Source organism: Lepidochelys olivacea, assembly GCF_965140295.1.
Source record: "Lepidochelys olivacea isolate rLepOli2 genome assembly, chromosome: 22".
Lineage (NCBI taxonomy): Eukaryota > Metazoa > Chordata > Testudines > Cheloniidae > Lepidochelys > Lepidochelys olivacea.
Window position 1 is genome coordinate 20,314,095 of NC_140432.1, and position 27,723 is coordinate 20,341,817.

At 45.2% G+C, this 27,723-nt stretch overlaps 1 protein-coding gene across 8 annotated transcripts in view; it reads left to right on the plus strand.

The window, feature by feature from the left end:
- Positions 1–2,673: 2,673 nt before the first annotated feature.
- The window catches only part of CEP164 (centrosomal protein 164), a 70,656-nt gene continuing 45,606 nt past the window's right edge, over positions 2,674–27,723 (plus strand). For 5 of the 8 annotated variants that reach the window (XM_084611972.1, XM_084611973.1, XM_084611976.1 and 2 more), the window contains exons 1-9: positions 2,674–2,806; positions 7,498–7,610; positions 8,452–8,563; positions 9,153–9,366; positions 10,866–12,611; positions 16,528–16,686; positions 18,129–18,257; positions 19,116–19,193; positions 25,042–25,482. In XM_084611972.1, coding sequence (XP_084468098.1) covers positions 7,523–7,610; positions 8,452–8,563; positions 9,153–9,366; positions 10,866–12,611; positions 16,528–16,686; positions 18,129–18,257; positions 19,116–19,193; positions 25,042–25,482 — 2,967 coding nt within the window. In that variant the 5' untranslated portion in view covers positions 2,674–2,806; positions 7,498–7,522. The remainder of the gene's footprint in view (positions 2,807–7,497; positions 7,611–8,451; positions 8,564–9,152; positions 9,367–10,865; positions 12,612–16,527; positions 16,687–18,128; positions 18,258–19,115; positions 19,194–25,041; positions 25,483–27,723) is intronic. The other 3 variants (XM_084611974.1, XM_084611978.1, XM_084611979.1) reach the window with 3 other exon arrangements.

Here is a 27,723-nt window from a genome sequence, read left to right on the forward strand (position 1 = left end):
AGCTATATCAGCTGTGTCTGGTTTCGGTGCCCTTTGGTGAAGAGAACAGCGTCTCCACTCTCTGGACTGGATGGTCACAATTCTGGCTTTGTAGTCTATGAATCCCAAGAGAGAGGGAAAAACATTTCAAGAAATCTTTTCCCATATAAATTTCAGCCAGTGGGGGCAGCTGAAGAAGAAAGCTGCATAAGAAAATGAAGTTTCTGTTTGCTTGTTTAAAGTATAAAGTTTATTTGCAACATGAATATGTGTGCAGCCTTCAAGAGGGTTATGAGTACGTGTGCTGAGGGATAGAAGAAGGCTGCTGGTCATAAGAAGCAAGGTTGATTTCAGGATATGTAGTTTTTAGAGAACCATCTATCTTATAGCAATATTACCAAACCCAACCATTCAAAAAAAGCACAAGACATGACCCAAAAAATCATGAGATTGAGATTAAAAAAAATAATTGGGGGTTCTTTTTATTTACTTTCTGGTTTCTGAGCCTTTGGGGAATCATTTTTTCCAGCTTTTCTCTGCAACTACAAGACCCAGCAATGTACTTTTTTTTTTTTTAAAAAAAGAAATGAAAACTGAGATTCTTGTAGAACTCCAACAGCAGGGACTTTAAGAAAAACACCAAATATTGTAAGACTCACAAGAGGTGGGTTATGCTACTGTAGAGCACCCTACTTCCCTCCCCATGCATTTTTGTTTAAATTAGTCTTGAATAAAAATCTGCTTCCCAAACAGTTCATTTTCCTTCATTGTTTGCACACTACTTTTATTTGTGTGTGTATAAAGTTTAAAATTAATTGAACATTTTTATGATCATAAAACAAAAAATGAATTGAACCAGTTTGTCTGGAGATAATTTATATTCCCTGAAAACCCATACAAAAAAAGTGAAATTGAGCAGAAACCATGGCAAGTAAATGACCGGGCTATAGGGCAAGCAAAGTGAAATGCACAGAGTCTAAACATATGTGTCCTAATCCAGAACACATTTAGGGCTTGTCTACTCTGGAAAGTTATGTTAGTATAAGTACAATTATGCCTGTATAATTATACCAGTATAACTGCCTGTGTGGACACTTTTTTCCATATTGGATATTTTCAGTTCACTTTAAACCCCTTCCCAAGCAACATAACCTAATTTAAAAAGTCCTCCTAAACTATAAGAAGTGTCCACAAGTGTGTGTGTGTCTGTGTGTTTATAGTGTTATAACTATAGCAGTTTAAATTCACAATGTAATTTATACAGGTAAAATTATCTATGTAGACAAGCCCTTACTCAAGGACTTGCACTAGTAGCCTTATTGATTTCAATCTGGCTACTCAGATACATAAATAACTCCTATAGGAGTGTCCCCTTCCCCCCCCTTTTTTTTTAACTTTAAAGCAAAGTTACAAAAAAAGTTAACATATTGTACATTACTTATTCAGGATCAGGTTAATATTCAAAGAACCTGGCTAAAGATTCTGGCTTGCTGGCTGGGGAGCCCTCCTCTGCTGAGTATGTTAGAACGGGTGACCAAATTTCTAAATAAGTCCCTTAATTTTAACAGGGCTCAGTGTAAATATCAGGAGTTATTCAAATAGTTCCCTTTGCAGGATCAGGCCCCAAAATTCATTCAATTTTAATAATCTCAGGTAGAGATTCTTCAACTCTCTCTTAGTGTGGATTACATCCTAACAGAGAGAAGGCCTCCGAGACATCTCCACTCCAGCGAGAAGGCCTCAGAGTTACACAGGATCTTGCAATTACATTAATTGCATACATGGAAAAGTAACATTAGGAAATGTATGTGTATTTTTAACGGTCTATCTGATTTAGCTGGAGACAGTGAGGAGGAGAGGTAGCAGAATATGGCCGCCACAGTTTGGTGCCTACTGATCTAAAATTGTACTAACAAAGGATTTTTAATATATTGTTTTATAGTATATTTAAGTAGTATTGTTTTATAGTGCCCCTTTAATGGGCATTTCAGTAGCTCGCACCATAAGAAAGTAAAAGGATATAGGTGGCAATTAAAAATCAGCTACTGTCTGCGCACTGTTCAGGCCAACTTGCTGAAATTGATGGAAGTGTGGAGGGATGGGCAGTCATGACACTGGTTTAAAAATAATGAGATTTTAAATCGAATTATTGTTAATTTTTCTTTCCCTTCAGATTTTCAAATCCATAGAGGGTTGTGTTTTCAAGCTTTTCTCTGCACCAGAGAGGGCTGGAAACTTGCTTTGTTTAAAAAAGTGACCCCTGGAATTCTCATGAAGTAACAGTTTTGGGGGGGTTGTGTCCCCTTGGGCTTGGGGGGTCGGGCCCCTGTGTGTGTGTCATTACACTAGGTTTTGGGGGGCATGCCCCCGGGAGGCATCAAGACACGCAGTGTTGGGGGGTGATCCTTGGGGTCATGACACCTGGTGTTTGGGGGCATGTCGCTTGCGGGCTCGAGGGCCCCGCAGCGTCATTGGCCCCGGTTTTGGGGTGGGGGTCGCTAGGCCCAAGGAGGGTCATTGCGGACTACAACTCCCACAAAACCCTGGGCTAGCGGCAGGACCCACGTGACTCGGCCCGACGTCTGCACCAATCCACTGCGGCCGCCCCCCCCCCGGCGCCCAATCAGGCGGAGGCTGGGGCGGGCCCTGCCGTTGCTAGGCTTAGCCCAAGCCCGGAAGTAGTTGCTGGCCCGTGCAGGGCAACCCCCAGGCGTCCATGGAAGCGGAGGGTGGGGAGCCCAGGCCGGGGGCCGCCTCCCCCCTCTGGTGCTGCCCGTAGGGAGCGGGGGGTGGCCCCGGCTGGGGAGGTGCTGGGGCCCCGTGGAAGGTAAGGCCGCCCTGTCATGGGCGTCTGCTGCAGGGGGCGTGGGTGTGCAAGGGGGGCTAAGTGTGCAAGGGAGAGTGGGGGTGGGGTGAGTGTGGGCGTTGCGTGTGCAAGTGGAGGGGGAAGGCTGGTGCAGGACTCGGTGTGCACTGGTGTGAGTGGGTGTGCACAAGCTGTGTCATGGGGGTGGGAGTTGGGAGAGCACTTGCTGAGAGCACGTGGGCGTGCCAGGGGAGTGTGCGTGTGGAAAGGATGCGAGGGAGCAGGTCTGTGCGCTGGGGGCGTGAAGTCTGTCCCTCATTCTGCTTTTGGCAAGGAGAGCATGAAAATCTGTTTCTTGGCCAGCACTCTGCCTTGTTGTTTTTTAATTTTCTCATAGGTGGGTGATTAAGCAAGGCACGGTTGTAGCCACTAATACCAAGTTGGGAACAGCATACTCACTTGATTAGTGTGGTAGCTCACGGCTTCACAATACACGCGTGTGTGGTGATATTTACAGTACACACAAGCACTTTGGTACATATACAAATTGGGATTCAATTAACTGGAATAAATCAGCACAGACTCGATCTTCTGCTGCTAAAGACTGTGTGTGAGCGAGATGACTATAAACACTAGTAAAGAAATAAGAATGGAAGCATCTTAACCTTAAATTGTCCATATTCAGATGTTTTAGGTCCCGCATATGTTCAGGAGAGAATGTGGAGTAGGATTTGTGATGTTGCTTTGATCCTGTGGTCCTGAAAATACTGCAGTCTGGGACCTAGTAGGATTAATTGCTGCTCATTTTACATAAGAGTTAAAAATACAGAGCCGTCTGAGGTCATTGGAAAGGGAAAAGGCAAGGAGAGCTCAATGATGGCAGCAGTGTGGTTCTAGCACTTAGAGCTGTCATTGTTAGCGTGTTGACAACATTGCCTGGTACGCTGCCTGCCCTTGATAGTGATGACTGACCGGTACAAAGGCCCACAGGAAGTTGAAGACCCACTGAACATCACCGAGAAAAAATGGACGGGAGTTTTCCGGGGCACTAATGGTTCTTTTGTCTGGCCCTTATGTGGGGTAACCTATGAAGTAATCATCACAAATAAGTGACTGTTCATGTTTAATATTGGGGATAGTCTTCTAATAACTTTATAATTGGGACACGTGATCACTATCATGGAAAATCCAAAGGGACATAGTCTCCTTGCAGATCAAGTGCCACCTGGATCCATTTCTAGCTAGATCATTATGGTGGTCTGGCTGGATATTCAGTTTATATCTGTCTTCGGCAATCTTACGACACAACTGAAGCTTTTGGTAACCATGGTAATTGCTGTCCGTGTAGCAGCATTCCTTGGTGCACATGCTTCATAATACATTGGTCTTCCATTCTAGTAGTGCGTCTGTACCAAGAAAACCACTGAAACTGAACCAATGCTGATGGAGGCAGTTGCTGCGTTCAATTTCTAATATCCTCATTTCTGATGTTGTCTTGCCACTTAATATAAAGCAGCTGATAGAGACAAAGAGAATTAAAAACCTCAGTTTGGTGTTCTTCAGCTTTCTTAAGCACCCACATCTCACTGCCATACAACAGCACAGGTATAACCAGGGTTCTGTGGATCTGTAGCTTTGTGGCAGGCTTGATGCCACGAGGTCCTCACAGAGGCTGCTGAAGGGCCTGCAACGTGGCTGCTCTACAAACGTCCACATCTTTTGAGAACTCTCCAGCACTGCCCTTGCTGCTCCCCAAGGATTTGACAGTTGCCACCTGCTTGATGTCCCATGTAGACGGATTAATGCTAAATGGATTGTAATTTGGAGCTGGAGGCTGCTTGATGGTGATGGCCAAGCATTAACCAGACCAATGCGCACTGCTTCTTGCCCAACTAGATCAGCCATCAGCGATTCACCAGTCTGAGCCAACAAGGCAGTGTGATTGGCATGTTTGAAATCTTGAAACAGAAGGGTGTTCAGCTCACTGTCACCGACAGCTGGCTCCTCAAGCTTATCCATAAACTAATTGGTGCTGATATTGAATAACGGTAACGACAGAACACAGCCTAGCCAAACTCCTGTGTTCACAGCTTTCTGTTTCTTTATAGCGCTCTTCTGTCATTGACATTATCTTCCCAGGGATTCCAAGTCATCTCTTCAGAGCCTGCAAACTTGCTCAATGCGCTGAATCGAAGGCCTGATGGAGGTCCATAAAAAGTGCTGCACGCAGCTTATTAAATTCATCCATCTTCTCAAAAAGCAGTCTGAAGGTAAATATCTGGTTGACAGTGGAACGATCAGGTCTGAAGCCACGCTGAGTATCCCGGTCTTTGCCATGAAGTGCATTGTTGATTCAAGACATTAATATGGAAATGAAGACTCTCCCTGGGACTGGCAAAAGTGTAATACCTCTGAGTTGCTACCTATGGCCTTATCACCCTTTGGAACAGAGTAAAAATAATGCCGCCTTCCAATTGTTGGCAGTTATGTTAGTGCTCCAGAGGGTCTGGAAGAGTCTGTGCAGCCTTGGTACAACAATACTCTCGCCTGTCTTCAACAACATAGGGGTGATGTTACAAACTCCTGGTGCCTTCCCAGACTTCATCTTACAGACTGGAATCCCGATCTCTTTTTGGCTGGTAGATGGTCGCTCTCCCGGAACTTCTTGGCCCTCTTCAGGCAGTGGATAATTGAGGAACATCATGACGTGGTCTTGCAGACTCTGGCTGATGCTGCTTTCCTGGTTCTTTACTGTACAGGCTGGTACCACCCTCCACTGCAGACACTGCACAGTTGCATAGAGACTGCAGAGATTCTGCCTGGTGGCAGCCTGTCCAAAACTGGCTGCCTGAATTGACCACTAGGATTCCTGATTTTCCTTACACAGTGACTGGATGCTGTTCCAAAGTTTAACCCATCCAGCCTCTGCTTTTGCTCATGATAGATGTACCTTTTTTCTTTAATTCCAGCTGCAGTGAGCATCTCCTCACCCAATCAGTGCTTGATGTTTGAAGGGCTTTGGCCACAGCCCTGAGCTAACAGTCGTCCCTGCTGACTTGAAACAACTCCATTCCTTCCGTCTGTAATGTTTCAACAACCTTGAGCAGCCCAGAACAAAAAGTCATCTGATACCTCAATTCTAAGAACACCTTTTGGTTGAATTGGACTAATTTCAGCCTCATTAACTGGCTGTGGTAGAAGTGGGAGGTGCACTCTTGTCAGCAGAAGCTGATGGTCATGTCAAGTTTAGCATATTGTGAACTCGTACATCCATGACCATAGACTACCAATGATTTTTAACGAGGACATGATCAATAACAATTATAGAGAAGCCATGTGGCCTATTCCAGGGCTGCTTGTGATTCTTTGTGTGTCGGAGGAGCGAGTCAGCAATCACTACATCATTGGCAGCTGCAGATTTCAGCAATCGCTGCCCTGTCGATGCACCTGAGCCCTGGTCTGTCGAACCTGCTTCACTTCCCGATCATGGCCCCCGTGACCCTCAGAGTGCCTCCGTGCCTACTGGCAAACTCCAGTCAGGCCTGGCAAAGGCACTACACCTAACACGCACTTGTCGTGGCATTTATCTATGAGGAATGTCATACAAGGTATCTAATGAAAACGAACACTGCACTGGTCATTAACAGCTGTGTGTGTGTGTGAACGCTATAGGAGGAATTTTGGATACTTACTGATATTATGCTTTAAGTCTGTACTCAAACAAAGAGAAAAAGCAGGTTTTCTTCCAGACAGGAGAGGATGTAGTTATCTTCCTGTCTCTAATGTTAATTAATCAGAATTAGCTAAAAACAGTGGGGACTATATTCACATACTGAGGCACCAAAAAACGCAAATTAACGGAAGGGTAACATCGACAGCTTGGCACCTACACCTCAAAGAGCAACCAGTAGGACAAGGAATGTTGTCTGGGGTTACGCTTCACAGGATGCATTTCAAAGATGTCCTGGCGTATAAGAAGAGGGGGAAAAAAGACCTGAGGTTTATCGACATACTGAGGAAACCCTTTGTAGGGCTTAGGGGAATCATGAAAGTCTGGATCCTGGTATGTCTGAATTCCAGCAAGCACTACAGGAGAAGTTTTAGGTGAGAGACTGTTTTAGAGAAGATTAACTTCCTAGAGTTAAGTTCTAGACTTGCAGAAACATTTCTCTTTTTTTTTTTAACCAGATTTTTCTATTATCTTTGCTTCGTTTTTATCGCTTGAATTTCTGTTCTTTAGTAATAAACGTATTCTTGGTTTTACTATATGTTCTCCTCAGTGTTGTTGTAATACTAAAGTGTGGATCCTCAGTTCACCTAGTGGGCTGGTGTGCGCACTGTCTCTTTGGGGACAGAGGATCTGGTAATTTCTGTGGGTGTCCAGTAACGGCTGGATGTGGAAGAGGCACATTCTTCCAGGGAGTTTCTGGGACTAGGGTTCATCAAGTGTTACCTGCAAGGCAAATTAAAAGCTGGCAGAGCTTTGGCAGAGATTGTTTGGCTGGCTAACATGCTGGGCTGACAGGAAGCTGTCAACCAGTTTAGTTCCAGCAAGTCTCTCTCTTGATGAGAGAGAGGGTAACGAGGTCACCCATAGTTCTGGGCTCCCCAGGAAAGCGTCAAAGCCCCACATGCATATCTGCTAATTAATATATAATGAGTGAAATTCATTTATATCTAGCTCTGGACATTGGTTGTGTTTTCACGACTAGGTGCAGTCAGTGTGTCCCCTTATGAATGGACATGGCAGGACCTGCTATACGCATTGGGGATCAGCTCATCCTAGAAGAAGATTATGATGAAACGTACATACCCAGTGAGCAAGGTAACTGGTATCTGCCTTCCTCAGAGCAGAAAGATAGGGCTCAGGAGCTGCTCTTCAATATTGCAGGAGGATGAGCGATGGTCAGTATGTTGGAGAGTTGAAATGATAGCTCTTGTGTTAGTGGCACTCCATCCTGCTGTAGTTAGTGCATCAATAATAGCCAGTCTCACAAAGAAATTCTGATCTGCTAGCAAATTCAAGCAGAAGGGGTTGCAAGGCAGATTTAGAGGCTGACATTAGTCCAGTCAGTGCACTCACCGAAAAGAGGTGCTGCGTTGGCTCTTGGTTCCATTCCCTTGCAGCCTTTGGGACTGTCACAGAGGAAACCAGCCACCTGGGGCTGAGCAAGAGAGCCAATCTCTTTTAGGAGAACGAGGGGAAAATGTTTGTCAAGAGGAGATGGTGTCATCTAGTGGCTAGAGTGGGACACTAGGATTCAGGGTTCTTGGGACCTGATTGTCCTCTTACTTACACTGGTTTTCACTGGACTAACTCCTTTTGACTTCCATGCAGTTAATTCTGACATACGGCGGTGAGATGATAGAATAAGGCTCCTGGTTTTCATTCTCATGGATATACATCATATACAGGCAGTTTGTGCCTGCCTCTATCTCCTACCCCTGCAGTGTTCAGCCTTGCCTTGCCCATTGTAAGATGCTCCCTGGCACATGGGATGTTTTCTGTAGCTCTGTGCAGCCTAATTCTAGTGTCTTCAATGAGGGGGTTTCCCAGCACCCCTGGGTTGTACCTAGCACAGGTTTGCACAGTAACGCACAGCCTTGCTTGTCTGCCACACTGTCTTCTACTGTCTTTTGTTTCCTCTGCTTTTGTTCTACTACAGAAATTCAGGAGTTTGCCAGGGAGATAGGGATTGACCCTGAGAATGAGCCAGAGCTGATGTGGCTGGCCAGAGAAGGCATTGTGGCTCCTTTACCTCCAGAGTGGAAACCATGGTGAGAACTCTAAATCAGCAGCTATTTCAGTAGATTGTCAACCTCTCCTTGCTAATCCCTCTCCGGGAGCTTGTCAAATAAGTAGGGGAAAGTAGCCTAATGGTTGGAGCAGGGGACTGGGTGTCAGGGCTCCTGGGTTTTATTCCCAGCACTTCAACAGAACCAGTTTGTGATCCTGGGTAAGTCACTTCCCCTCCATGTCTGTACATGCACCTGTAAAATGGGGATAATACAATACCGTACTTCACTGGGGTGCGGTGATGCTTAAAAAATGGTAGAAATGCTGCCTTTGCCCTAGGGAGAGGGAAGAAGTAGTTTGGGAAATGTGTGTGATGGAGGCAGGAATGTGCTGTGGGGCAGCTGCTCCCCCATCCTGTGTATTTGGGCTTTTCTGGGGCAGCATGCTCCGCTTCTGCTATGCACCAAAGGGAGCCTATGGCCAGCATTTGTAAAGCCCTATGAGCTCCTGAGACAAAAGGTTCTGTGGCCACACAAAGCAGCCGTGCTGCTAGCTGTGTGTACTGATTCCCATGCACAGAGCTGATGCCCTGACTCTCTCCTGTCTTCATGTTCTGTTTCCCCACATCAGTCAAGATATCACTGGCGACATCTATTACTTTAACTTTTCTAATGGCCAGTCCACGTGGGACCACCCTTGTGATGAACATTACAGAGAACTTGTGATCCAGGAGCGGGAGAAGCTTTCGGCTCATGGCAGCATTAAAAAGAAAGACAAGAAGAAGAAAAAAGACAAGAAGGAGAAGAAAGACAAGAAGGAGAGAGAGCCAATGAAACATGCTGTGGTGAGTATACCTGAGGTGCTTGTTGGGGAGGGCCAGAAGAGCCAGCATGAGTATAAGTGACCAGCCACGAGTTGGTGATGGCTGCTTCTTATTGTGGTATTAGAGGTTAGGCAGAATGAATGACCTGCCTGGCTGGCTTCAGGCATGAAGTGGTTGTGGGAGCTGTGCAGAGGAGCAGACAGAGGCAGACGTGGCATCGCTTTTCAATTATTGTTCTTTAACTTAATTTTTAACAACTGGGCCAAATCCCTTAGTAACCTGAGGCCAGAGGAGAAATTGGCCTGTTCAGGGGAGCAGCTACTGCCACTTTCACCCTCAAGGTCCCTGAACTCTCACTTTCCCCTCAGGTTTCAGAGTAACAGCCGTGTTCGTCTGTATTCGCAAAAAGAAAAGGAGGACTTGTGGCACCTTAGAGACTAACCACACGAAAGCTTATGCTCAAATAAATTGGTTAGTCTCTAAGGTGCCACAAGTCCTCCTTTTCACTTTCCCCTCAGCAACTCAGCACTTGGTTTTCTGTGATGCTCCCAACGACTTTATGGCCTGAGGGGCTGTGAGGTGGAAGGAAGACAGGGCTCACTGGATGCTCCCTCCCTCCAGTCTTGCTCTTAGAAAAGGGAGCTGGGACTGTGGAGTTGCTGTGGTGCCAGAGGGGCCCCATGTTGGCATGAGCAGTTCAAAGCCCCCTTCCTAAATCAAGTCAAGGATACTGCAGGACCCAAAGGTGTCTCTTCTTCGTTTTGTTTGTGCTGAGGGCAGGCCAAGGTTTTCTAGCATATTGTTCTTCCCAGTTGACTGGGCCAAGGTATCAAGCTGCTCAGGTGACTTGGAGTTAGAGTGGGTCTGTGGCACACCCAGAATGTCTCTAGGATCCTCCTGTTTCCTAATGCTTTGCATACCCCCGTTTGATCACAGGCCCTTGCAGAACATGGGCTCAGAGCTCTGAACTCACGCCATTCCTCTTACTTCCTGCCTTTTAGGGATGGAGTAATTGCTGTGCTGAGATGGTGGGGGGGGGGGGGGTTGTTGTAGAATTTTTGGAGCAGTATTTCTCACTGGAAGGAACAACCAATGTTGTTTATGCAGTAACTGTGCACCTGTTGCTATGGTATCTAGGCACCAGGCACAGCCTTAAAAGCAACAGATTCATCTGTTTTGCTGTTGGTTGGCAACAAGAGTAGTCCTCCCAATGGCAAACGATTCCTCCCTTTTCAGATAGAGAGACCTTTTCCCAGTTCAATCAGTAACTGAGTAAATGTCAGGCTGATAAGATGTGCCTTGAAGGCCAGACCTTGAAGGCCAACAAACTCTTGGGGTTAGAAGTCTTTTTCAGGCAGGGACCTTCCATGGAAAAGGCCCAAGCCTTCAATTTGAGGGACTTCTGATAGCACTTCTTATTTCAAATGCTGCAAGTATATCCTGTTCCATTTCGTGCTGTAGATGAGTGTATGTATCTCATGTTGTCTATTTTAGTTATCTGCTAATATTTATTTACTTAGGAAATGCAGCCAGAGCCAGGGATTCTTCCTTCAACATCCTTTTATCGAATGTCCTCTCCCATCCTGTCCTCTGAGTGTGCAAGTCCTGATCTAGATCAGGATAGCCAGATTAGGAATGAGGGCTTTCTTAAGAAAGGTAAAGGAAAGACTTCTGGGAGACCACCAGAGACAAGTGACTCAAACAGACAGTTTGCAGGGACTTCCCCAAATAAATTGCAGCCACTTCTCACAGCAAAGTCCAGCAGAACTCACCAGATCTTAGCTGATGTGGAGAAAATTTTAGGAAGGACGGCATCTTTTAGCAAATCGGATGTAGACAACCAGCAGGGCCAAGACAAGACCCCAAAAATTGGAGACAAGTCTTGTCTTGGTTTTTCTGACTCGGAGTTTGGAGGTTTGGATGTTGTTAGGACAAAGCCCATTTCCTACGTGTCAAAGAAATCGTGTTCACAAGACTTTGAAAATGGGAGAAGTGTCCTTGATTCCCCCAATGTTCTGGAGGACAAAGGTATGCTCTTTGTTGAGGAAAAGCTGTCTGACAACTGGAAGGAGGAGGAAATGACAGGAGAGTGTGTCTGTCAGCCTGATGACCGCTTATCAGTCAGAGAAAGATCAACAGGGCCTGGTGGTGATAAGGAAAGAGACCCAGGTTTATCACAAGCCAATGAAAATGAACCTTTCTTGACCCCCAGTGCCCCTGACCATATTTTTTACAGCAGGAAACGTGAAATGATTCTCTTTGATGCCAGTCCCCCAGAAGACCTGAGTTTGATCGCGGAATTTGATGCTCGCTATCCCCAACGGGAGCTGAGGGCACACAGCAAAGCAGTCGAGAGCAGAAAGAAGAGAAAACTTCAGGATCAGGCATTGAGTCAAGCCACCAAACTTTGCAAGAGCAATGAGGCTGTCGGCAAGTGTGAGAGAGAGCGCTCAAAGCAGGCAGAGTTTGTTGAATCCGAAGGAGCAGGCCTACAAGTAGTCCAGAAAAAAGACCTATTAGACTGCCACCTGGCAGTCCCTGAAGTGACTGCAGAAACATTACCCTACACCATAGGGGTAGAAGTTTGTGCTCAAGCAGGAGCTGAAATTTCTGCGTCGGAGCCTGTTTCTCTTTGTGCTGGACAGCACGAAGAGAAGGAGAAGGCAAACGGTTTGGGGCCTGAACCTGATAGCAGTGTTACAAGCAGTTCAGCTGATCATTTTGTATCACAGATTTTGGGAGAGGTTGATAACTTCTCCTGGGATCTCCAGAGCTCTCATGAGTCTGACAGACAGACAGACCTGCTTGCTGCTGCTAAAGGTCCTCTACCCACTCATCCTTTCTCAGGAATTCTCCAAACTCAGCCACAAAGCTCAGCCAATGAAAAGTTGCAGAGTGACTGTAACTCTGAGAATGAGCAGTTCTATCAGCATGTGCAGGAAAACGATCAAGTGCCTAGTCAGGAACATAGTTGTGTCAGTTTTAACATGAAACTGAATAGGTCACGTGATGCCCCTGAGACGAACAATGAGGGCAGACAAGAAGAAACAGTAGAAGAACAGCAAAGGACAGAGCCAGTTCCTAGAGGGCTAGAGGCAGATTTGTTCACAGAGGGTTTACAGGTTACTCCTGGTTGGCTTTATCAGACCGAGTGCCAGGAAAGCAGCAGGCTCTGTCGGCAGGTGGAAGGAGAGTTGACCCAGAGCGGGAAAGCGACTGAGGATTGCAGCAAACGGGAGCTTTGTGAAGGAGCAGGCAATAATGAGGTAGGCAGCTTAGACTTAAAAATCCTTCTGTAACTGGTTTGCTGTTCCATTATAAATGAATCCGAGGAATTGAGTGGGCATTTTCTCTCTGCTAAGTGAAGTTTCAGGAGAAAGGGAAATTACCTTCCTGGTGGTAGTCACATGAGCTGATGTGGCAGGTATTTGGGGGGTTTATTAAAGCTTTGGGGTGCAGGATGAAAAATACCTTGCAGCTGACCTTCCTGGCATGGTAAGCACTACATAACTTACATCCTGGGTGAATTCTACCATAATATAATATAATTATTTCTGTCTTGTGAACTATCAAACAGATCACATAGAGCAGTACATGGGTTGGGATTATTACATTTAATTACAAAGTAATTTCTAGGAACATCTCCCTTTTTTGTTTTTCACTTGCTTTGAGGCTCCACCTTAGATCAGGGCCCATTGTGCTAGCCACTGTCCAAATACATAGAGCCATTCCCTGTCCTGAAGAGTGAACTGTCTAAATAGATAAGGTAGACCAATGGTGGGAGAAAGAAAGTGTCTTCATTTTACAGACAGGAAACTGAGGCACGAAGCGATTAAGTGATTTGGCAGGGGTTATGTAGGGAGTATGAACAAGCCAGGAATTCAGTCCAGTGCCTTAACCACAGGGCCACCCTTTCTGGTGAACTCAGAAAAACAAAACTTGCATGAACTTGTTTTCTCAAGGAAGTTGGGCATTAGCACAGTGACACCCCGCCCCCCGGTGCAGGCCTTTTTACAGGCAGGTGCTGCACGAACTACTTTGAGCAAACCTCAGTTTTGGCCTGAACACCACTGCTATTGTCTTATGTTACATCTTGGCAAACTCAAACCAGGTAAATTCATGGGAGAGCAGCAAAGGTGGGCTTGGAATGGTGCCATCTCTGAAAGCAGTCTTCTCCCTCTTTCCCCTCCGCCTCCGCTCTTGGGAAACCAAAAGACTCCAAAGCACCCATTAAAAGTGATGCTTCCCTACAAAGCTGACAGTGAACCCGGGGACATGGGGGTATGCAGCAGATGGCAAGCAATGCTCTCCGACTGTTTTGCTTTGAATATCATGGGACAAACTCTCCGCCCTTCATAGCTTGATAAAACAATTCAATCCAAAGTATGCTTGTTTCTTTTCAGAGCTCCCAGCTATCCCATTATTAGGACATTTATCCTGGGCTACAATTGCCTCGTTAATTAAAAACAAAAATCCAGGTAGTATTTAATGTTGGATGACAAGCGCTCAAGCTGTTTTGCTCTGGCCTGCAGCTGCGTGTGCTTGAAGCTCACTCTTCCTCCCCAAGAGGCAGAGCAGTTGAGTGTCCCCCACTGCTATAAGATATACTAGTTTTGGGCCATGGTGCTTTCCTCCACCGCATACAGTGGGAGGTGCCTCGTCGGTGTGAAGAGTGTCCTGGGCTGGCTTGTTCTTTGTTTCATAAGTAATTGCCTCGGTTTAATAACGACTTGCCAAATCTTGTGTTCTGAAGAAATAAAATAAAAGGTCAGTGTGTGTATGTAATGTTAATGAATTGCTTTGGTCCCGTATTGCTGGTATCCTGCTGTGACTCCACTGAATTGCTAGCTTCGATTTCCAGTTACCAGCATGTGGTAGCACCCCCTTAGCTGATAATAACTATGACTATAAATATCAGATAAACTGTAGATTATCCTGGAAGTTTTAATTAGCTGGATGGAAGTGAGTTTTTCTTGCTGAAGGACAACTAACACCCCCAGCTTCACACACACAGTTAATAGCCATCGGTAGAAAATTACTAGTTAAGCCCAGAATGTGTAATTTACACTATAACCATTGATTTGGCAATGACTTGGTGGAGGAGAGATCAGTGTGCGTTTATCTTCCTTCCCGTTCCCCCGGTGTGCTAGTGAATTAACTGTGTTTTCAGTCTGTAATTTTGTATAAACACAGTGTACGGGAGACTGCTCTACCGATGCACAGGGGCTCTGTCGACGCACACGTGCTCTGTTGAAGAAATGCTACAGAGCTGTGCTGGCAAACCATAGGCGTATTTGAAGCATGCATTAGTTTCCAGTTTACCTCGGGCTGGGTATTGCAAGGTATGACTTACTGGATAAAAAATTCCACTGTGTAAAATAGAGCTTTGAGATGCTCTGTGATGGTAATTCAGGTCCTTGGTTGGGGGCCTGTTTGTGTCACTGCTATACGAGAGGGATTATTTCCGAGCTAGCCTATAGTTTCTCAGCCCACCTTTACAAGTGCAATTTAAACTTCGGCTCTTCTGATCAGGTCAATTGAGTTTGGCATTTTCTCCAGCTTGTCCTGTTTGATTTCAGCCCTTTATGGGGCTCGCGTTTGTTTAGAGATTATAGATTCCAAGGCCAGAGGGGACCACTGTGATCATCTGGTCTAACCACCTCCATAGCACAAGCCACAGGACTTCCCTAAATTAATTCCTGTTAGACCTAGCACAGACCTTTTAGAAAATCATCTAATTTTGCTTTGAAAATTCTCAATGACAGAGAATCCACCGCAGCATTTGGTAAGCTGTTCCAGTGGTAAATACCCTCACTGTTAAAACTATGTATCTGATTTCCAGTCTGAATTTGTTGAGCTTCAACTTCCAGCCCTTGGATCTTGTTCTACCTTTGCTGCTAGTCTGAAGAGTGCATTATCAAATATTTGTTCCTCATGTAGGTACTTACAGACTGTAATCACCCCTTAACCTTCCTTTTATTAAGCTTAATAGATTGAGCTCCTTGAGTTTCTCACTCTAAAATGTTTTCAGTCCTTTAACAGTTTTCATGGCTCTTCTCTGACCCCTCTAACTAGGATGGAGGGAGGAATTATTCTCAAGGTTTTTGCTGTGCTGTAGATGGGAGTAGCTTCAGTAGAAATTATTAAGAGATCCTTGGTGAAGTTCTGCAGCAGAATTGCCTGCCACTGAACAATTGTACTTCTCAGCCAAAGTCATTGCTGCAGTCCCAGCTGCTTATTGCAGCTTCTGGACGGCAGGAGACTTCTTGCCATCCCAGTGAGACTGTCATGCCTTATTCTGCTTAGAGTAACAACAAGAAAATGATGACGGAACCCCCCCAGCCTCTCATGGGTAATTGGAGGGGGAAGCTGCACAGTTAGTCCAGGTCCTACACAATCAGTTTGTTGGGCTGCTGAGCTGTTATTACTTCATATGGGCATCCCTGCTCCCCCTCTTCCTGGCCAGCAGCTCGAAACTCAACAGTGAGGGCAAGGCTGGCATGGGAGGACCCAACTCAGGGAAGGGTTGTTTCAAGTAACAGCAAGAGTGTATTAATCCTTTTGGTTCGTTCTTATTTGAAAAGTCACAGATTGATATCTGGACAGTAATTCACCATAAACGTCACTTCTTTTTCTTTGCTGAGGAAACCGAATTTGTCAGCCGTGGTTTCTACTTCAGTTATTCAGTGCTGTGCAAAGCAGCAGAGGGGTACAAGATGGGAAATGCTGTCTGGCCTGATTTTATTAGAATAATGCAGAGATTCTGACCACCCTCCTAGGCATTCATATAATGTTGTTTGTGAATGTGCATCTATAAAGTTTGTGTATGCCAACATGGTTATATTGTATTTTATCTACTCCCTGATGTTTTGGTGGTGTTTTTCTGAACTTTGTGAATCAGACAAACTCCTGGCTGTTGTGAACTAAATAACTCTGTGTTCATATGGGTCCTGGGCTATATGCACAAGTGAATCCACCTGTTATTTCTCACACACCTGAGTGTTGGGTCTCATTAGCAGCTTTTGAGCAGAGGTAGTTTAAATGGTAGCAGGCAGTGTTTAGATAGGAGTGACTCTTTATTTTTGTAGTTTTATACTTGCAGACTGGAAATGATGCTTGCTCTCTTTCTCTTGATCCATCTCAATTGTGGTCAGATACTTACCTTGTCCTTGCATGCCCTAGTCTCCAGGTTCCCTGCTAGCACCTGTCCAAGCTCCCCTGGGGAGTCTTGCTCCTTTACGTGGTGTCGTGGATGGTCCAGCCAGTGCCCTCCGTGGCTCACTAAGCACCGGTGTGGAGAACTCCGGGGTACCCAGTCTGCTGCTCAGAGAAGGAACTCTGGTAACTCTCTACCTCTTCACTGGAAGTTCAGTTTGGGATGTGTTTATTGCAATGCGCCAGGTTTTCAGGAACCTCCACAGACACACTAGAATGGTGTTTCAAAGGCAGTATCCCTGTCCCTCGTACATGGTTTTTATCCTGTCTTTGAAGCCATGCTTAAAAATGTGAAATGTGTTTCCTTCGTCTGCATTTTCTCCCCCTGCCCCAGTGTCTGTACAGAACCTAGTCCAGAGTGGCCCTGATCCTGGGCCTGATGCTCTCCAGCCCACTGCAGTCAGAATGACGCTGCCGGAGCATAAGAGTTGCTCCTCTCTTTCCCCGCCTTCTAGCTATGGAAGCTCTTATGTTGGTGCCCATCATTCTAGTATTTGAGCCCCCATGTGTTAATTCTGCCAGGAAAGATGGAACACTCATTTGCTGTGATAATAGGATATCACAGGTGCCATCACACTAGTGGCTGAGCAGCTGTTCCCATCTGATGTTGAAATGAGCTGTTGGGCCTCAAGTCCAGTCATGAGGGGAAACGTTCACTTTGTAAAATGGCCGCTGGCCCCTCATTGGTCACCCCACAGAGAGGGGAAAGACTAAATGGGCTGCAGAGACTGAATTTCCTTTTGTTTTCCAGAGGAGGTCCCTCCAGCAGAAAGCTGAGACACTGGGCTTGTTTACAAGCCCAGTTACTGAGTAGTGGATCAGGGTGTGAATCTACAGTGTGCCAGCTTGCTGTGCAGGACCATCCCCTGTGGCTACTGCTGCAGCACACGGAAATCGTGGGGCACGACTTTCAGTGCACGGTAGCAATGTCCATCAGGGATGTTACTGAGTGGCAAGCTGGTAGGCTGTAGATGCACATGCTGGCTTGTCTTTCAATAACTTGCCACGTAGAGAAGCTCACACTAGTGGGGGTGGGAGTGAGAAACTTTTGTTGCCATCGGTTTCTGTACTTGTTTGGTGGGTATAGAGATCTTGCATCCTCAGAGCTATCAATCTTACACCTTCTACCAGCAACAAATCCAGCTTAAAAAAGAAAAGCGGGAGGGGGAAGTCTGTTGCAAATCCAACTTGATGAATTTGTATTTTCTTGAGTGGGGAGATTTTGCATGTGTTTTTCTTTACAGTGAAAGCACCTTTGCTATAATGGAAAGTTTTGTGTAAAGCAGACGTCACCATCTCAGTAGTCGAGATATGTTTGCAATGATTCTCTGCAAAATAACTGTTTCAGAAGTCAAGTTAGCCTGCATAGTCCTTGATATTCCGACTGTTATGCTGCTGTGTGCTACTTAGCTGGTGAGAGAGTCCCTCTGCTAGGGATGGAATTGGGCTGCCATGCTTTGATATGCCTGAGTGGATGCCTGCGCCCTTTCCTGTTTGGCTTGCTCTGGTCTAACTACTCTTTCCCCCCCCACCCCCTTTTTTTTTTTGGTGTGTGTGTGACTTTGCAGCCTCCACAGACCCTTAAATCCACCGGCTGCACGAAGAGCTTGCTGGGATCCATGCATGAAGAAAAAGCCTCCTTCAATCTCCTAGCTCTAGATGAAGGGGAAAATGAAGAGGAAGAGAGTGAGAATCAGGTAGCAAGAGTGCTGAGAAACCTGTTAGATTCCTATGAGTGCCGTGTGTTGTTTTTGTGGGCTGTGCGTAGATCCCATAAGAGAATAGACACTGATAGTCCTTGCCTCGGGGGTTTTCAGCCCAGAATGTCCTGTGGTTCCAATGCTTCTGGGTTTAACTTAGGCTAAGTTTCTTGTCTTTTCCCCAGGGTAGCTAACCCTATTCTCGCTCTGGTTTGAACTGTTAGGTTTTTAAGAGGGTGAGTGCTACTGTCTGTAGGGGGTCTTGGCCATGGATGTGTCAGCTAGGGAAGTTTCCCTTCCAAGTGCATAGCTGTGCTCTCTTCTACTCCTAGATGTATAGAGGGTTTCAGTGTTTATTATGGACACGTTCACAATCTCTGTGGGCCTGATCCTGCCCCTTTGACCTCATTGGCAGCTTTGCCATTAAATTCATTGGGTACAAGATCCCAGGCATGTGGACTAGACTGAAATCTGTATGAGCACACTCATTTGTGAATTTATTGTGCTATTGGGAAATGGCAGTTCAGGATAGCAATATGGAAGAATCCTGCCAACCCAGCAGAGAGACCCCTTACCCAGGTGGCTGCCTGTGTGGAGCACCTGCTTGCCATGTGTAGCTGGTCATCACTCGCATTTGTAAAGAAGAATAATTCCAGAAGCGATACACTGCTAAGGAGGGTTTCTGAAATGTATCAGATGGTTCCATCATGTTGCTTTAACACATTGTCTTGCAGTTCTCCTGCCCCATTTCCACCAATTACTAAATTGTAGAATGTTCTCAAGCATGGCCTGAAATATGGCCAGTTGCAAAGATACAAACTCATGTGCAGTTGTTTTCCTTTTTTGAATATATAGAGTCCCCGTGGGACAGCGAGACTGCTCAAAAATCTGCACATGGATGTTAGCACCCTAGGAGGCGGCTTCGAGTATGAGGTAAGAAAGAGCATGTCCTTGGAATTGTCACGGGCATTTAGGAAAGAAATGGGTCACTTGAGATAGTAATGACTGGCTGGATATTCCCAGGTGAGGGTTTGCACGGAGAAATCAGAGCTTGGTTTTGGCCACTGTTGGGTCCAGCTGAACTCTTGGGGGCAACAGTTGGGGAGGCCGTGGAATTCATGCAGCTGGATACGGGTATCCCAGAGGTATCGTATAGTGGGAAAATATCTGAGGGCCAAGGACAGAATCATCTAGCCCCTTCTTGAGAGTTAAGGTTACTGCGAGAGTGGCGGTATTTGCATTGGGCAGGATTTCATTTAGTCTTTGCCTTTTCCAGTGGGTGAACAGAAGTAACATTCGCAAGTAAAATAACCAAATATGGAAATATGGCAACTATATTTCAGCGAGGTCTTCAGTTTTTTTTTTCTTTTAAAAAAATACCACTCCAGCTTCATCATTCCTTTTGGCAAGTGTGTTCTGGTTCTATGGTTATGTGGAAGCTGAGAGGAATATTGGCACATGGCCACTTTCTTTAGTATAAACGTAGAACCTTGGTCACTGCTCCCTTTTCTGGTGCACTGTTGCCCTCAAATGTTGAGCATCGACAGTGATTTAAAAACATGTGTGGCCTTGAAGCATATATTTTTTTATTTTTCATGGGGTAGGGGTGCTCCTTGTCCATACATAATTAAGAGCAATCAGGGTTAGGATGACAAGGAAACAATGCTTTATGTGTTGAAAGCAGTTTGTAGTGATTTAGCCAGACTGTTTCTGTGGGCATTAATCCCTTCTCAATGCTTTAAAAATTCCACTCCAGCTTCTGTGAGGCAAATTAATTGATTTTAAAATGCAATGCAGTATTTTCATTATCCTTTTTCATGGCACATGAAAAGTAAGCTTTCAAATGCCTGCTGCGCTGGGCATAGTGTGCAAGACAGCTTGTGTTAAATTGGATGTGAATAGGAAGGACCCAAGCGGTCTTCATCTCCAGAACGACCAGAGGTCTGCTGGGGCCCAGTTCGTCACTGAAATGTTAATGTGGCTAGGAACAAAGAAAGCTTAGCATTCCACTGCCATGGCAGAGCTTTGGGATCTGTTATGAAATGGCAGTTGCCCCCCACAACCAGACTGCCTCTTAAGAGCTAGTAACCTAGATGGATGTTACCTTGAGTCCTGATGAGTTATTAATGTCCCACTGGAAATTACCATTCATGTTTAATGCCATAAGATGGCAGTAGGAAAACATGTTAGCCAACTCTCTCTCTGCATCCCAAGCCCTTCTCTCACTTCCTTTTGATTTTGTAATAAAGCTAAGGTCCATATGTGTGAGAAGTGATGGGATGAAGTGCTAAGCCAGTTTGCCTACAGAGCTGGTAAAAATTCACTCAGTGGATCAAAGACTGAGAATCCGTATTTGGAGACACTAGGTGATAGTTTTAGTGAAATGCAGTGGTGCGGTGATGCTTGCTGGGAAAGGAGACTGCAAAGAATGAAATGAACTGGTTGAAAAGAAGGAGAACTGAAAATAATTCATAGAAATCCCAAGGTGTTTTAAGGGGGGAGCTGGAAGCTGAGTAACTAAAACTGGGGAAGGGGAGTGGGAAATCAAACCAGTCAGATGTTGGAGAACTTGATTTGCTTTTCTTACATTTGTGCTCATGGAAACACTCTTTTTTCTGGGGTTTGGAAGGTAAGGAGGGTGAAGATGATGGGGTTTGAATTGTCATTGTTAAATATTCTCTGAACCGATCTTTGAGGGTAACTGTGGCAAAGATTATATTAACATGACTGGGAGTACAAGAGGACTTCAGGCTATCATGGGAGAGGCTTGAAGACTTCTGACTGCGGGTGACTGGAGAGAGAAAATTGTGCATGACATATCGTAGCAAATCATTCTGTACCTCTAGCAGTTCAGGGAGCTTTGGCGCTCTGCATTCCAAAAAGGTCTATCTGCAGGTAAACATTTGGCATCACATGGCATATCTATATGATGGAACATTAAAATGCAACAATATTTTAGCAGATGGAAATGTGTGAAAGGCGAGCCATCTCCATAAATAAATGCAGCACAGTACAGTGTGCTAATGTGTATTAAAGCAGAGACGTGTGCAGGAGGGAGTGTTGTGTGTTCCAAGGAAGTCATGTGACATCCATAAATCATGGGCACAGTGTTGACTATCTTAAGGGTAAGAATAGATAAATTGTTCATTGCATTATTCTCTCCATTGTAGTGAAGAGCATGGTTAGCAACTTCTGTAACCACTAGCCTTCTCTTTGGGCCAGTGGAACAAGCCCCTGATGTAGCGAGAGCTTGGTAGAACAGTGAATTAATCAAACTGACCAGCAGTTTGAAAAGCAGAAGCAGTAAAACATGCTGAGCAGGTACAGTTTTTGACATTTGGGAATCCAGGGTGGAGGGGCTTCTCACTGTGTCTTACAAATCATAGAATATCAGGGTTGGAAGGGGCCTCAGGAGGTCATCTAGTCCAACCCCCTGCTCAAAGCAGGGCCAATCTCCAATTTTTGCCCCAGATCCCTAAATGGCCCCCTCAAGGATTGAACTCACAACTCTGGGTTTAGCAGGTCAGTGCTCAAACCACTGAGCTATCCCTTCCCCGCTTTGATTGGATCAGCTTCAGCCTTTAGCCAAAGGTGAAGCTTAGAGTAGCTAACTATGGCAATGAATTCATTTAGGATGACTGACCATGTATCCCCATTTGGGATTGTCTCAGTCATTGCCGTTTTGCTACCAGTGTAGCATCACATCCAGGATCTATCTCGGTAGAAGAGGCTTGGTAGAAGGTATTAAGTTAGACGGTCTCTCCTGGCAGTCACCTTGATAATCTGTTGCTGTCACTCAGAACGCTGTGAAAGTCTCAGGTGAAGTGGGTGATTTAAATGCAGCCAACACTCTGGACTCTCTTCTTGGCTTGCATGTACACTATCTGTTTGTTGTAAAGTATCAAAATCAGTCCAGCTAGTTTTTAGGAGAGAGGGGACGTATCTCCAGGTTTTGAATACTACTAGACCTCTGTTTTTTTTCTGGAAATGTAATTTCTCTTGCATTTAAATGGTATCAGTAAGAGAGATGTAAGCTGTGAAACTCCTTTTTGGGGACTGTATGTTGGCACTGTGTGGTGTGCGGGGAGAAGGTAAATGAAATGCCTCTTGCACCCCCAGTTCAGAGGGGTGGCAGCTGATACGTGGTGTTCTGCTCATCAGGGCAGCTGCAGAGCAGAGGAAGACAATTGCGGTACTCGGTTAGCCAGTGTTGCAGAACCTGGGCTCCAGCACCTAAGGAGTTCTGAAGATGAAGCTGGAAGTCTGAGAGAGGTGACAGTGGATCTCTGCTTTCACTGGCTTGCAGGATGTCTCTGAAGCTTTGCATGGTGTAGAAAACAGTCACCTGCTAGTGCTGCAATAAAGCATCAGATGATTGTTGTTCTATTCTGGTGATTAAAATGTTGCATGGAAAAGATTTATCAACCTGAACTGCAAATGGGAAAGCTTTCCAGGCTAACATTGCAGATCCTACACTGCTTTGTGTGCTTGTCTTCCCAGGAACAATCCAAACTTGAGAGTCTGGCTTCAAACAACAAAAGCCAAAGAGCTCACATTTTAGAAGATTTTTGTATGTCATATGTATGGGGTTTTTTTGAGCTAAATTCCCAGCATTATGACCTTTTGTGTTAAACTTGTTTAAATACCAACAAACAAGCAGCATTGCTGCATTGTTTTTCATGGGGAGTAGCAATTCAGCTTTAGTGACTGCTGCTTGTGGTGGTCATTCGTTTCTGTGCATCATGGATTACTCTATGAAATCCAATCCCAATAGTATTGGTGTGTTTGCTCCAGATTTATGCTGAACATTGGGGCATTCAATTTACTTGATAGGCAGGAATTTCTCGTCATTCAGAGTGTCAGTCAGTTGCAGGTAAAGTATCTTACAGCTTGTGGGAAGACCCGCTAGAGCCAGTTACTACCTGACTGACTTGAGATAGCACCAAAATGCCTGGTAGAATTTGCTCTACCCGTGCAAAATGGGAGATTTTGCATCTCTGCTCGTGTGTAATTTGCATGGTTCACTATTTTATAGAACAGCATGTAGTGATAATTCAGATATAGCATTCAAAAACTAGGCTTCCCTATGTCTGTTCTTACAACCCTTCTGAACCATTCCAGTGTGTCATGTAAACTTGCTTAAAGAGAAGTCTCTTATGCCCATGACCTGTAGACACTCCAGTGAATGTAGAGGGGAGTTGTTTGTGTTCATCAAAGGGAAGAATATACCTGTTTTAGCTTGGTTTTGTTCTAGGAATGGAGAAGGGTCATGTTGGGTATGTACTCTACTGCACAGTAAAATACCCTGTGAAATTAGAATGGAAAGGGGCGACCATCGCTAGGCATTCTTAAAAGTTAAGTATCTTGGCTGTTTAGTGGTGAAACAAACAAATTCCAAAATGGACTCACTCATATGATACATCAATCAGTGGCCAATCTCTGCCGAGACAGTAACATCCAGGAATGAGAGAAACTTACTCAGGACTGGGAATCATATGAGGTCATGTCCGGGAAACATGAAAATATAAAATTCTTCTCGCATGTCAAATAAATGCATCCCTTTGAAAAGCCCTGTAGAGGTGACCCATGCTAATGGTGCATTTGTAAGCCTGTGTTAACGGGGCCCTGAACTGAAGTAGGTTCAAGTTTTCATTTTATCACTTGGCAAATTGCTGGTGACACTCTAAAATACAGTTATGATGCAGTGTTTGGGGAGAATATCCAGTGATTTGATTTCTTTCTTTGCTCTCCCCAACTCAGCTAATAAATCTCCTGAGTCCTGCTGAATTCCCGCATCTGAATGGCAGCCTGCTAGGCATCCTTTCAGTGTCTTGGCATTCTGGGCTTCAGAGTGACACTGTTCCAGCAACACCGTGGTAAAAATACCTAGATAAAATATGCCGTTTGTGTACAGTACAAACTGTACAAAGTCTTTAGCTAAAGCCTTCGACAAGTCACCACAGCATTAATAAAACAGTGAGAAGCTAAGAACTGTCAGTGACTCGGTTTGCATTCTGATGAGGGAACCTTTCCCAGCTTTCTCCTGGTGGTTGTACTTTTTGCTGTGAGTTTCCTGAGCTGCCTGGCTGCCATGAGATGCTGCTGAAGCTTTGGGTGACTAAGCTTGTTCAGATCATGTTTTCCAAGTCTAATATGTCCTGTTCATTGGACCTTAGGCTAGACTAGCTCCTTTGCTCTCATCAGTATCCCTTTGCCAGTTTTATTCTCATTCTGGGCCTGAAGATTGTGGGTTAGAATCCTCTATCTGTTCTTGGCCCAGTGCTGAAGGTAGACAATGCAGTGGGCATATCCTGTTTACCTGGCCTAGGTGACGGCTCCAGGCAGAAGTTAAAAAAAGCAATAACACTCTTTCTTTCAAACTACCTTCTCTTACTAAACAGATTGCAATGTCTAGGGCTGTGTGAGAGTGCTAGTGAGGGGCATGTAATGATTAACGTGCTGGCCTCTGGTCCCTGCAGCATCAGACGCTAACTCGCACACCTTGGGATCCCTAGGGTATGAAAGCAGAATTCCAGCAAAACAAATCCCCCCCCCCCCCCCCCCCAGAGACGAGGACACTCCTCACAATGAGGTTCCTTTTCTCAAAGAGTGGGATAAATTTAAACAAATTCAAACTGGCCTTGCCGAAGTCACCCAAAGCTTTGTGATTCCTTGTCCTCTGTAGGAGAATATAGACCCACTTTGGTACAAAGGATCCTCCCAAAGAAGGGGCAAAGCATGAGCGCTATGTAGCTCTAATTGTGTTTAATTTGCTGCCTAGAAGGAGTCCTTGAAAGTGAGTTACCCTGAAGAAAGTCAAGAGTTTCCCTGGGATTCTGATGGTGTGCGCCCTCCAACTCTGGATGAACTGCTTAACAGAGATGCTGACAGCAGCCTGTGTGGCCTGAACAAAGAGGAGTCCAATGGGAAACCCATGGGGAATGAACTGTTAGAAAAGGAAGATACTGATGTAGAAGATGTGATTTCTGTAGCTTACAAACAATCAGGAACTCCAGGAGAAAGGACAGCGGTGGGGACAGATGTGGTCAGCAGTCAAGGGCATCCCGTAGCTGCGTCTCCAGATGTTAGAGCTGCTGAGACAGATCAGATGGAAAGTGTGGCTGTCACCATTGACACCATGTCTGTCAATGAAAAGACTGTAAATGGAATGAGGGAAGAAGCAACTGATCTGAAAACCGACAGCAAGCTGGACGCTGGGAAAGTAAGAAATCTGCCGGCATGGGCAGGGCTTGTTGTGAGAACTGCTGCCTGCAGCTTCTACCACTTTGTAAGGCCCTCATTTAGGAGAGCACTTTAAGCATGTGCTTAAATCCCATTGACTGCAATAGGACGTGACATGGACTTAAAGTGAAGCATGTGTGTAAGGCTTTCCTAGTAGTAATGCATTCCTGAATTGGGGTGCAAGTGCTCTACAAATTCCCAGTTTTGTCTCTAGAAAATCCCTTGTTTAATGCACATAAGAAGTGCTGTCCAGAGCATCCAGAAGGCACAGACGCTGAACTGGGATACACATTTCAAATCTTAGAAGAGAAATAAGACTCGGGTTTCAGTGCTGCCATCTGTAGTAAGTAAGCTGGTTTTTACAGCAACCTAGTAGCTTTCTTTGACAGGGGAACAAGCCTTGTGGAGAGAGGGGAAGCGGTAGATGTGGTATATCTTGACTTTTAGTATGGTTTTTGATACTGTCTCTCATGACCTTCTCATAAACTAGGGAAATACAACCTAGATGGAGCTACTATAAGGTGGGTGCATAACTGATTGGAAAACCATTCCCAAAGAGTAGTTATCAGTGGTTCACAGTCAAGCTGGAAGGGCATATCGATAGGGTCCCACAGGGATCAGTTCTGGGTCCGGTTCTGTTCAATATCTTTATCAGTGATTTAGATAATGGCATAGAGAATACACTTACAAAGTTTGTGGATGGATACCAAGCTGGGAGGAGTTGCAATGCTTTGGAGCACAGGATTAAAATTTAAAATGATCTGGACAAACTGAAGAAATGGTCTGAAGTAAATAGGATGAAATTCAGTAAGGACAAATGCTAAGTATCCACTTAGGAAGTAACAATCAGTTGCACACATATAAAATGGGAAATGACTGCCTAGGAAGGAGTACTGTGGAAAGGGATCTTGGGGTCATAGTGGATCACAAGCTAAACATGAGTCTACAACGTAACACTGTTGCAAAAAAAGCGAACAGTCTGGTTGCATTAGCAGGAGTGTTGTTAGCAAGACACACGAAATAATTCTTCTGCTCTGGTCTGCGCTGATGAGGCCTCAACTGGAGTATTGTGTCCGGTTCTGGACACCACATTTCAGGCAAGATGTGGACAAATTGGAGAAAGTCCAGAGAAGAGCAACAAAAATGATTAAAGGTCTAGAAAACATGACCTATGAGGGAAGATTGAAAAAACTGGGTTTGTTTAGTCTGGAAAAGAGTAAACTGGGGCGGGGGGATGGACATAAAAGGTTGTTACAAGGAGGAGGGAGAAAAACTGTTCACTGAAGAAGGAGAAGAAACAATGGGCTTAAATTGTAGCAAGGGAGGTTTAGGTTGGACATCAGGAAAAACTTCCTAACTGTTAGGGTGGTTAAGCACTGGAATAAATTGCCTAAGGAGGTTGTGGAATCCTCCATCGTTGGAGGTTTTTCAGAGCAGGTTAGACAAACATCTGTCAGGGATGGTCTAGATAGTACTTAATCCTGCCCTGAGTGCAGGAGACTGGATTAGATGGCCTCTCGAGGTCCCTCCCAGTCCTACAATTCTATCATTTTACGTTCACACCATGCCCGGCTGTCAGTGGTTTCTCTTGGCTTGTTTAGAGATGGGGCAAATGTGTAAAATGAGTTACCGGTTCTGATATTTACAGGAAGGAATATGAAAGTGAGTCATCCGAGGAAGGATGCTGAAGAGAGGGTGTGAGGCTAGAGGGGACCAAGCCTCTGGGGTTTGGTTCCAGATGTGGATTGACTCTGCAGAATGTGATCCCTTCCGGTACGCATGTCACGTTTCCCACTATTCTTCCATTGAGACCCCAGAAAGCAGCCAAGCCAATAAGCAAGGTGTTTTACAATGCAGTCTCGGTGAGAGTCATAGCCTGAAGTGTTCCCATTCCAGCAGGGCGTGTTAACTCTCTGCCCCTTGGAGCTGGGTCCAAACAGATGCACAGTGTCCAGTCCATAGACAGCATATCCCAAAAGGCCAATTCCTCCCCAGTCTGGCTCAGGTTCATAAAGTTAAGCATGTGTTTAAGTTTTGCAGGACTGGGGCATAGGGCACGTTCCTGTACACTCTTACCTCCAGGAGTTGAACTTGCTGCTGAGCATAGCCCTTTTAAAGACCGTACGCTGCTCATGGTGGTAGATGCTATAGTTGTATGTTCCAGGCATTCAGGGCAGCGTGAGATCTGGAGTGGGAGAAATAGCGAAGCTAGGTGCAAGGC